General features: G+C 60.7%; 1 protein-coding gene across 2 annotated transcripts; it reads left to right on the top strand.

The window, feature by feature from the left end:
* Positions 1-8,190: 8,190 nt before the first annotated feature.
* Positions 8,191-10,850, top strand: LOC127463813 (acrosin-like). 2 transcript variants are annotated; one of them, XM_051773732.1, is made up of 5 exons: positions 8,191-8,321; positions 8,500-8,739; positions 8,866-9,131; positions 9,373-9,518; positions 10,269-10,850. In XM_051773732.1, the coding sequence occupies exons 1-5, from the start codon at positions 8,251-8,253 to the stop codon at positions 10,638-10,640; spliced, it is 1,095 nt and encodes a 364-aa protein (XP_051629692.1). In that variant the 5' UTR covers positions 8,191-8,250; the 3' UTR covers positions 10,641-10,850. The 2 variants fall into 2 exon arrangements, with proteins under 2 accessions (XP_051629692.1, XP_051629693.1); XM_051773733.1 differs by having other exon boundaries at positions 8,500-8,700.
* The last annotated feature ends 470 nt before the right edge of the window (positions 10,851-11,320 follow it).

The following is an 11,320-nucleotide window of genomic DNA, read 5'->3' on the forward strand; positions in this document are numbered from 1 at the left end:
CCATGACATCCATCCCACGGGGAAGGAGCCGCGTGGTGACCTTTGGAGGGAGGGATGTGGCAGGGGAGGTTGCTCCCCCTCTCTGGCACGGTGGGATGTGTGACACGAAGGCAGAGGGGCCGGGCTGAGGCCAGCTGGGGTCACAGCCGGGCTGGCAGTTGCCACAGGGCCGGCAGCGTGCCCAGCACTCCTGGCAGCACAGAGGATTTCGTGCCTGGCTGTGCCAGCTCCTGCAGCCTCCATCCAAGTCCAGTCTCCAGGAATGCCAGCACATGGACAGGGCGCTTCAGGGCAGGTTTGGAAGAGGCTTTGGCTCTGGCATTGGAGTGAAAACAGAGCTGTGGCTGCCCCATCCCTGGAAGTGTCCAAGGCCAGGTTGGATGGAGCTTGGAGCAACCTGGATGTGTTCTAGTGGAAGGGATCCCTGCTCATGGCAGAGGGTTGGAACTGGATGATTTTTAAGGTCCCCATTTGGCGTCTGCTCAGACCCAGCATCTCTGCCTCTGCACCAAATCCTACCTGGCTGTTCAAAGAACGAACTGGATGTTTTCCAGGACTCCTCTGTGCCATGTGCATCCCCTGCTGTCCCTTTCACAGCCGTTCCTGGACGTTCAGTGCAAAGCTGGTGGCCCAAAGCAGCTCCAAAAGGTGGACGAAGGCAGGACAGGGTCTCGTGTTTTCCAGCTCTGATGACAGCAGAAGGTGTAGCTGCCTCTTCCCTGAGCTCGTGGTGTAGGAACAGCTGCCGTGGGACTCTGAAATGTCAGATCTTGCCGGCTGACACAGCTCAGCCTTGGGCTGTGCCAGCAGCAGCCTTGGATCGTGCCGATGCCGGCCCACCACGCTCAGCCCCCCTCTTCCCGCAGCAAGGGCTGCTCCAGGGCCTCGATGAGTGCATGGATCCCACTGTGATCCGCCTGATTCCGGCTGGAGCCCGCCCGGGCACTCAGCACGGGCATGTGGTGAGGGGGAGAGAGGTGCCAGCCCTCGGCCGGGGCTGCAGCCCCTGCGCTGGCAGAAATTCCCTCACGGCGCCTGGTGGCACGTAAGATATCCCGTATCCTGCCGCAATTCCTGCTCTCACCACTTGTGCCGTGCCGGGAGGCGGCTCCAGGACATCCCCACCTGCAGCCCGTGCACGGCTTTCAGCATTATCCTGCTCTGGAAACGTCCTAGGTGGAGGTTTGGACACCGTCCCTGCAGCCCTGTTGCTAAGGAGCCTCTGGTTGGCATCTGGCAGGGAAAACGCCCCTCCTGTGCCCACGTCCTGTGTTACCAGCTCCTGCTCTGGCGAATTCCGTGTTTCCCGGGCACCTGAGCGCGGTGGGAGGCACTCACCAGTTGAATGGGAAGTCTTGGAGTGTGCCTCAGGTCTGCCCTGGGAAGGGGGAGGCGGCTGAGCCGGGCAGAGCGGGATGTTCAGGGATGGAGTGGGGAGATGGGGAGGGAGGAGGATGGTCGGACGCACTCCCTGCCCAGCCCTGCCCCGGGAATGAGCCCTTGCTGCCTCCAGGATTCTTCAGGCAGCGCCTGCCCCTTCCCGCTGCTCAATCACCACTGTCTATGATAATGAGGAGACAGCTCCTTAAGGGGAACACGCCCGCTAATTAAGTCCTTAATTTGGTGACACTGCGCATTTCCAGAGGCTGCCTCTCTGCCTGCAAGGATGTCTTGTTCCAGCCTGGCCCTGTCTCTGCCCTGCTGTGGCCACAGGCCCCACTGTCCCAGGCTGTCACCTCAGGGGGTGGGGAAAAGCCACCACTTCACACACCCTCAGAACCATGGAATGGTTTGGGTGGGAAGGGACCTCACAGATCATCTTGTTCCACCCCCTGCCACGGGCAGGGACACCTTCCACCAGCCCAGGTTGCTCCAAGCCCCGTCCAACCTGGCCTTGGACACTTGCAGGGATCCAGGGGCAGCCACAGCTTCTCTGGGCAACCTGGGCCAGGGCCTCACCTGCAGGACACACACACACAGGGATGGTGCTCCCCACGGGCTGTGCACACACACAGGCAGGACACACAGGTGGGACAGTGTGTCCCCTCCATGCTCCCTCTGCTGTGTGTCACTTGTTCACTGAAGTCTTGCTCTGCTCAGCAGGGGCTGGCTGATGTCTCTGGTTTGGGTCACACAGGGGTTGTGGTGGCTGGGCCAGGTAAGGGACAGGCTGATGGGCCAGGTAAGGGACAGGCTGATGGCCCAGGTAAGGACAGGCTGATGGGCCAGGTAAGGGACAGGTTGATGGGCCAGGTAAGGGACAAGCTGATGGCCCAGGTAAGGACAGGGAATGGTGCCCTGCCATGAGCACACAGAGCTGAGCATGGCACAGTGTCCCACAGCCATCACAGGGACCCTGGATCAGGGGTCCCTGCTGGGCTGGGAGAAAATCAGGGCCAGTTGGTAACTCCTCTCGTGTCCTGACAGGCTGAGGGGTCGTTTTCCCTCCCCACAGCAGATCCCGGCCTGCAGAGGGCTGGGATGTGCTGCTGGGAGCTGCCAGCAGCCTCTCCCCTCCCGGCAGCTGCTCATTAGTGAGGTGCAGAGCCCGGAATGTTATTCATTGCTGTGATTACACATTCAGATAAGCACGAGTCGTGCCGTTATTGCCATGTGATTACAGCTCACTCTGGGATTAATCAGGTGTGTCTCTCCCTCAAAAAACCCTGGAATTCAGTCGCAGAGACCCGCAGGAGTAGCCGGCGGGAGGGGGGGAGGTGCCGGGATGGAGACGGGGAGGGACAGGGGTGGGGATGGTGTGGGGACAGTGCTGGTGACAGGGACAGGAACAGTGATCAGGAGGGGGGCAGGGGTGGGGATGGAACTGGGAGTGGGGACAGGGCTAGAGATGGTAATTTGGGGAAGAGCAGGTGAGAGGGGCAGGGAGGGAGATCGGTCAGGGAAGGCCGAGCACAGTTTGGCTGCAAGGGGTGATTCCACATGGACACAGAGGCACAGCAGGGTTGGCTCAGTGTGGCAGTGCCCAGCTCAGGGCACAGCTCTGCAGCTCTGGGGCTTCCAGAGCAGAGCAGGAACCTTCTCTGGATGAGGTGGCACCTTCCCTGGATGTCACGGCACCTTCCCTGGATGAGGTGACACATTCCCTGGATGAGGTGGCACTGAGAGCTGTGATTTAATCGACCTGGTGGTGTTCAGTCAAAGGTTGGACTCGCTGATCTTGGAGCTGTTTTCCAACCTAAATGATCCTGTGATTCCATGATGTGCCCGAGCTGAGCTCCGGGGACAGTGTGTGCACCAGAGTCTCCTGTACATGCATCAGGTGCATCTGGGCACAGGGTTCCCCTCCTCTCCATGCCTGGTGTGGGCATCTCCTGACATGTTCACACGGACAGTGGGTACAAAGGAGATGCAGACAGGGCAGGGAGCCAAACCTGCCCACCTGGTTTCCCAATCCAGCAGTGCTGAACAATCCTGCCTCCCCCATTCTCTGCCCCACTAAGGCTCCACATGGCACCTGCTTCCAGTAAGGCACAGCAGACCCATGGCACCACCAGGCAGAGCAGCCAGAGAGCACAGCCCTGTGCCACAGGATCTGGGTGTGCCAGACAAACCCAACAAACAGCTGGGAACACAATCCCAGTCCCAGGCAGAGCAGGACCCCGAGCCCAAGGCACTGTGGTGTGCTCACACCAGCCCAGCCCTGGCATTGTGACACAGTGACAATGTTATCACAGGGTCACTGGGGTTGGAAAAGCCCTCCCAGCCCATGGATCCACCCTGTGCCCGATGCCCACCTTGTCCCCCAGCCCAGAGCACTGAGTGCCACGGCCAGGCCTTCCTGGGACACCTCCAGGGCTGGGCACTCCAAACCTCCCTGGGCAGCCCCTGCCAAGGCCCCACCACCCTTTCCAGCAACAAATTCCTCCTCAGCCCCAACCTGACCCTCCCCTGGCCCAGCCTGAGGCCGTTTCCCCTTGGCCTGTCCCTTGTTCCCTGGTAGCAGAGCCCGACCCCCCCCGGCTCCCCCCTCCTGGCAGGGACTTGCAGAGCCAGAAGGTCCCCCCTGAGCCTCATTTTCTCCGGGCATGGAGATACCCAGACCCTTCCCTTCCTTTCCCCTGTGGCCTGTCCCTGCCACCCACAGCTCATCTCCCAGTGCTCCCAGTGCTCCCAGGCTCATGGCATTGCTCACAAAGAGCTCAGGGTGCAGGGATAACATGGATAACCTGCCCATCCATGGGAAGGGGGTCACGGAGCAGCTCCCCTGGCCTCCCACACCCAGGGTGATGGACCAGCACTCACTGTGATCCAAGGGATTATTGCACTGAACACTGAGGCATTAATTATTGAGCAGCAGTTAAATGCTCATTAGATAGATTTAAACATCGAGACCCAAAGAGCCATTAAATATGGATTGAGGAGGGTGGGGGGATCTGGTGATTGACTGAGCTCCATCTCCTTTGTGCCGAGCTGTCAAAAGCTTCCCAGCCCATCTGAGGTCTCCCTGCTGTAGATGTGTCTGCTCCATCCTCTGGAATGTCACCTCCCAGCTGCCAGAGGTGGGGGAGAGACAAGCTCTGGGAAGCAGGAGGGTGTGGAGGAGCAGCTCAGCCTGATGAGGATGTGGCTCCGGCTCCAGGTGGCCCCGAGCAGGGATCATTCTCCTGGCACAGGCCTGGCCTTGTTAAATCCAGCTGTGGTGGCCTGGATGGCAGCTGGAGCTCTGCAGGGCCACAGCCTTTCCATTGGGACGGGAATTCCTGGAGGCCCAGCACGGCACAGGAATCCTGGGCTCTGGGGCACCCTCTGAGTTCCCCTCTCTCCCCACCCCACCTTGCTCTGCCCTCCCCCAGAGCCCTCAGCACGCTGACAGCTCTGCTCCAGCTGCACTCCCCGTCTTCTTTGCAGGAAAAGGATCTTCCTGCCTGACAGAAAAGCTGCCTTATTTAAAGCCCAGTCGCAAATTATTCCTGCCAGAGCCAATATCCAGCCCGTGCCTGCGCTCTGCTCGCGGCGCCTGCGGCACAGCTTCCCCTTCTGAGCCTGGACTTGGTGATCCTGGAGGTCTTTCCCAACCTTAACCATTCCAAGGGTGCAGGCAGGGCAGCAGGACGGGGTGAGGAATGTGGGACAGCAGCAGAGCACGGCCATCAGAAGGCAAATTATAGAGGTGTGTGTGAGTTATTATTAATTGTTATCAATTATGGGGTATGGGGGGTTGAGGGGCCTCTTGAGTTTGCCAAAGGGTTGTGTCCCTTCAGTGCTGTGACTTTACAGGGGAAAGGTGGGAAGATCCCAGGCAGTGGGACTGCTTTTCCTGCCAAAGGTGACCAGCTAATCCTGTGGTCCCTCTTCCCTTGGGATTTGGCAATGCCCGCCCAGGGAGCTGCGGTGGGAGGAGGCAGGTCCCACCTGGGAAGGGAGAGCCCAGGGGTGCTCCAGAGCTTCCTGCTGCTCCCTGGCTCCCCAGGAATGTCGGCACCAGTGTTCCCAGGAGCTTTGTGGCTCAAACAGAACCGTTTAACTTTCCATTTTCAGGTGGGTGTGGGGAGAACCCAGGTGCTGGGTTTGGGGAGCAGAGTGGGCGTTCAGCTTCTCTGGGGAGACCTGCCCAGACATTGGGGGTGCCAAAGGCTGGATCCATCCGTGTGTGCCAAAGGAGGGGCTGGCCAGGGGCCAGGAAGGGGCTGGGAAGGGGCCAGGCAGAGTCTGGGCAGGATCCAGGCAAGGTCCAGGCAGGGGCTGGGCAGAATCCAGACAGAATCCAGGCAGAGTCTGGGCAGGAAAGGCAGAGCCCTTCTCCCTTCATAGCCAGCCCCACCTTGCTCTGCAGCCCGGGGTAAGCACAGGCAGCTGCACCCCGTTTTTCCACTGCATAAGCTGAGGCTCCCCTGCCTCAGCTTATGCACAAAGTCAGCCAAGAAATGGGTGCAGATGGCAGGGAAGGTGCTACCCAGGGGCAGCTTGGGTCTATAAGGGGAAATTGTGATTCACCAGCCAGCCTGGCAGGACAGGAGGAGTGGTTGGTGGATGAGGAGGGAGCAGGGGATGCTGTTTAGCTCAGCTTTATTAATGCTTTTCAGGCTGTGTTCTCACAGGCACCCTAACAGGCAAGACGAGGTGAGGTGGACTGAAAATTTGCTGAATGGCTGGATCCAGGGGGTTGTGAGCAGTGGTACGAAGCCCTGGTGGAGGCCAGTGACCAGTGGGGTAGCCCAGGGGTCAAACTGGGGCCAATATTGTTCAACATCTTCATTAATAACTCAGATGATGTGGCAGAGCACGCCCTCAGCAAGTTTGCAGGGTCAGCCTGCGACGTCCTGGGGGGTGAAGTGGAAGGGCAGGCACTGATCTCTTGTTCCTGGTGACCAGGGACAGGACCCAGGGAACGGCTGGAGCTGTGCCAGGGCAGGTTTAGGTTGGATTTAAGGACCAGGTCCTTCCCCCAGAGGGTGGTTGGGCACTGCCCAGGCTCCCCAGGGAATGGGCACAGCCCCAAGGCTGCCAGAGCTCCAGGAGCGTTTGGACAACGCTCTGAGGGACAGGGTGGGATTGTTGGGGTGCCTTGGGCAGGGTCAGGAGTTGGACCGGATGATCCTTGGGGGTCTCTCCCAACTCAGAATATTCCGTGATTCCAGATTTCTCTGACTCCAAACCGGGAGGAGGGATGCGCCCGGCAGATGGATTTGCTGCCATCTAGAGCAGAGAACGGAGCTGCGACCTCGTGGAGTTCAACCCGGGGAACGCCAAGTCCCGGGGAGGAATAACCTCACAGCCCCAGGAGAAAGCAGGGAGGAAGCCAAGAAAGGAGTTCTGGCTGTCAGCAAGCTCATGGCACAAACCACAGCCAGCAGCATCCTGGGCTGTGCTGGAGGTTGCCAGGAGGAAGGTGATCCTTCCTCTCTGCTCAGCAGTGGTGAGACCAGCCCAGGAGTGCTGTGTCCAGTTCTGGGCTCCCCTGAACAAGGGAGACATGGATATGCTGGAGAGAGTCCACCAAAGGGTGATTCTGGTGGCTGGTGGCTGGAACATCCCTCCTGTGAGGGGAGGATGAGTGAGCTGGGACTGGAGAAGAGACAGCTCAGGGGGATCTGGTCAGTGGGTACCAGGATCAGGATGGGAAGGAGAAGAGGGAAATAGGTCCTTCTTAGCACTGTCCAGTGACAGGACAAGAGGCAATGGGCACAAATTAAAAAAAAACACCACCCTGAAATACCACCTAAACACAGGGAACCACTTTAGTTCCTGTGAGGAGGACTGAGCACGGGCACAGGCTGCCCAGGGAGGTTGTGGAGTCTCCTTCCTTGGAGATATTCGAAATCCAACTGGCTGTGCTCCCGGGCAAGCTGCTGCACCTGACCCTGCTTGAGCAGGAATTGGACCAGGTGACCTCCAACCTCAGCCACCTGTGATTCTGTGGCAATTCCTCATTTGCCAGCCCTCCCTTCCAGCCACTCTCTGACTCTGGTGCCTCACATGCCCAAGCAGCAGCCTCCTCTTTCCACCCCCTGGCACCCAGCCCGAGCCTGCAGATGGAGAGAAGCAGACACGGCCTGTGGAAAATAATGTCAGGAACAGGATCAGAGAGAGCTCCAGCTGGCATGTGAGGGGTGGTTCTGGGCTGCAGAGGGACATCCCAGATCCATCTGCCACCTGGAAGCTGTGGGATGCCTGCCCAGAACCACCCCCAGCCCAGGAACACCAGGGCCCTCCTCTGTGGGCAATCCCTGGCTGTTTCTCCTCCCATGGGAATGGCAGATCCTTGCTCTGGGACCTGCTGTCCCCACATCAGGGAGCAGCAGTGACTCTGCCCCTTCTCCTGGAAGGGAGACAGACTGTCCCCTGTGCTTCCCTCCCTGCTGGCAGCCCCTCCCTGCCTGCACCTGCCTGCTGTGATCCCACATCCCTGCTGCTCCCAGGGCCTCCTGCCCTGATCACACAGGCCAGGCTGTGGCTGCGTGTGCTGCTGGCACACAAGTCCCTCTCCTGGGAACACTCACCATCCCTGGAGGTGTCCCAGGTCAGGTTGGACAGGGCTTGGAGACACCTGGGCTAGTGGAAGGTGTCCCTGCCATGGCAGGGGGTGGCACTGGGTGGTCATTGAGGTCCTATCAACCCAAACCATTCCAGGCTTCTATGACTCCATGCTGTCCCTCTGCCCCCCTCCCAAGGCCACCGTGCCCAGCCCACGGAACCGGCCCCTCTGTGACATCAGCCCCGGCCCGGGGGCACCGGCAGGGCCGTGGGGGCTGCACTGGAGGTAACTCCCTACTCCTGGCACTGCCACCCATGGCTAGGCTGTGGCTACTGGTCCTGCTGGCCCTGGCCGGGCCCGTGAGTGGCACCTGGGACAGCTGCAGGTCAGTGGCCCTGGGACGTGGGAGGGAGCTCGGGAACACTGGGGGGGTTCCCGGCAGAACGGGGGCACAGACGTGTCCTCGGGGGTCCCTGGCCCTGCTACCCCTCAGTGCAGTGTGGGGGGACAACAGGGGACCTGAGCGGCCTCTGGGCAGGGCAGTGATGGCTTTGTGCTTCCAGAGGGACCTGCGGGCTCCGGCCCATGGCTTCCGACCACAACTCCCTGATTCCCGACGGCCCCGTGGCTTTGGCTGATGGCACATCCCATGCCATGGGTGGCACCGGTCTCCAGGCAGGGGCCTGGCCTGGCATCGTCAGCATCCAGGCCAACTGGGAGAACGGCACGTGGCACATGTGTGCAGGGGCCCTCATCCACCCCAAGTGGGTCCTCACGGTCGCCCACTGCTTCTTCGGGGTTGGGTAAGGAGGGGCAGGGACAGGGATGTCCCCACAGCTCGGGCACGTGCCCAGGCTGGGAAGGGAAGGGCTGGGCTGCCCCAGCCCCTGGCTCTGCTCCCTCTCAGCCCTCTCTCCATCTGCCCCAAGGGATGTCTCCAAATGGGAGGTGGTGATCGGGGCCACGGATCTGACCGAGCTGGGCCCTGAAGCTGAGCTGAGGCACATCCAGAGGCTCCTGGTGCACCAGCACTACGCACCTGCCTTGGCAAGGAACAACATCGCCCTGCTGGAGCTGGATGAGCCTGTGGAGTGCAGCGACTACATCCAGCTGGGCTGTGTGCCTGATGCCTCACCAGTAGTGTCAGAGCTGAAAACCTGCTACATCGCGGGCTGGAGAACCACCCTGGATAGTGGTGAGTTCCCAAATAGGACGTGGGCCCTGAGGCTGAGCTTGGGGACACAGGCTGGGCTTCCCAAGAGCAGAGGCCAAAGCCAGAGCCAGGCTGCAGGCCATGAGCCCCGGCACAGAGGGGCCTGGCCCTGGCCCAGAGCCAACAGCAGGGCCCCAGCGGGACAGCGCTGCTCCAAGGCTGCCCCAGCCAGGGCAGGGCACCGACCCCGAGCTGCGGGGGCTCATTGCCCTCTGTGCTCCAGCTCTCAGACCACGCCTGGTGCTGCAGGAGGCCAAGGTGCGGCTCATCGATGTGCAGCTCTGCAACAGCAGCCGCTGGTACGGGGGGGCCGTGCACCCCCACGACCTGTGCGCTGGGTACCCGCGGGGCGGCATCGACACCTGCCAGGTGGGAGCGTGGCACCAGTCCCTCAGCCCCGACAGCACAGGGACCCCTGACCCCAAACATGGCACGGGCTGGGCCTGGGTCCCCTTGGGTCCCCATCACTGCCAGGGCTGCCCTGTCCCATGTCCCCTATCCCAGGGCTGCCCTGTCCCATGTCCCCCATCCCAGGGCTGCCCTGTCCCCTTTCCCCTATCTCAGGGCTGCCCTGTCCCATGTCCCCTATCCCAGGGCTGCCCTGTCCCATGTCCCTTATCCCAGGGCTGCCCTGTCCCATACCCCAGAGCTGCCCTGTCCCATGTCCCCTATCCCAGGGCTGCCCTGTCCCATGTCCCCTATCCCAGGGCTGCCATCCCCTTCCCTATCCACGGGTCCCTGTCCCATACCCCAGGGCTGCCCTGTCCCCTGTCCCCTATCCCAGGGATGCCCTGCCCTTCCTGAGCTGTGAGTCCTCTGTCCCCTTGTCACCAAGGCCTGGCTCTGTCCAGAAATCCCATCCAGTGCTCCTGGCAGCCCTGAGCTGTGGATGTGACCCCAGAACATCCGTTCTCTGCACATCCCTGGTCACTGTGCTGAGATGGGAGAGGGTGCAACCCTAACAAGCCCCTGATGTGTTGCCGAGGCTCTGGAGGCTCCAGCCCCCAGGCAGAACCTTCCCATGCTGGGAATGTGGCTCTGGCAGGGGCTGGGAGAGAGGAGCCAGCCCTGCTGCTGCAGCAGCCCCCCACAATCCCTGAGCCCTCTCTCCTGCTGCAGGGGGACAGCGGGGGTCCCCTGGTCTGCAAGGACAAGAGAGCTGACTACTTCTGGTTTGTGGGAATGACCAGCTGGGGGAAAGGCTGTGCTGGGGCCAAACGACCCGGGATCTTCACCTCCACCCAGCAATTCCACGACTGGATCCTGCTCCAAATGGGATTGCTCCCAGTAGTAACAGCTGCTCCAGCTCCAGTGCCAACCACTACCTCAGCTCCTGAGCAGAATTCAGAGCCAGAGTCCAGCCCGATCCCTGTGGAGATGCCAATGGAGTTGGACAATTTTACACCCATTTCAATCCAACAACAGATACTGGGGCAATTCTTTAACCTGCTCCTGGAGCTCCTGCAGTTCCTAAAGGGAAAAAAGACTTGAACAGTGGGATGAGCAGATCCAGTTCTGGCTGCAGTGGATTACAATGGTTCCCTGTTGGGACCAAGACCATTCCCTGGTGGGACCACGACTGTGGGGCCAAAAGCAGCCCCAGTGCCCAGGACTGCTCTGTCCTGCCCACGCTCCTCCCCTGAGCCCAGCTCGATGGTGAAGTTCAGTGTCTTACTGAAATAAAGTTGTTTGTGTTCCCCATTTACCTTGTTTTCAGCCCAATTCAGTCTCCTGTATAAAGTAAGGATGAGAAAATTGGGGAGGCGGGAGAGAAAATGAGCGGGATTGGCTCCTGTTTGTGGAGGAGACAAGGGCAGAGACAGGGAGGAGGGGAGAGAGGGGAGGGGAAGGGGCATCAGCACCAGTCCCACACACAGACTGCTGGCTGGCTGCTGCTGGCACTGAGCCCTGCACCCAAACCCCACAGGCTGCCAAACAAACTCCTGCGGCCCAGCTTTCCCACGGCACAGCCTCAGGTGTCCCATTCCTGGGAAAAGCCATTTCATAAAGGAGCGGGGCAGCAACAGGAGCAGCTGGAGCGGGGAGTCCTGGAGCCACCAGGGCCGTGGGGGTGCTGGAGGATGCCCACCCTGAGCTGCTGCTGCCCAGCCAGGCGTGTCCCCTCTGCACCAAGGTGCTGCCCCTGGGGCTGCCGGGACCCCCCATCCCAC

Source organism: Manacus candei, unplaced genomic scaffold (genome assembly GCF_025592945.1).
Source record: "Manacus candei isolate 608988 ecotype Guabito, Panama unplaced genomic scaffold, ASM2559294v1 h1tg000174l, whole genome shotgun sequence".
NCBI lineage: Eukaryota > Metazoa > Chordata > Aves > Passeriformes > Pipridae > Manacus > Manacus candei.

Excerpts from the sequence above, each read along its gene's own strand:
- LOC127463813 (XM_051773732.1), top strand. The coding sequence starts at position 8,251 with ATGGCTAGGCTGTGGCTACTGGTCCTGCTGGCCCTGGCCGGGCCCGTG. Across the intron at positions 8,740-8,865 it reads CACTGCTTCTTCGGGGTTGG|GGATGTCTCCAAATGGGAGG; the intron begins GTAAGGAGGGGC and ends ATCTGCCCCAAG. Across the intron at positions 9,519-10,268 it reads GCGGCATCGACACCTGCCAG|GGGGACAGCGGGGGTCCCCT; the intron begins GTGGGAGCGTGG and ends CTCCTGCTGCAG.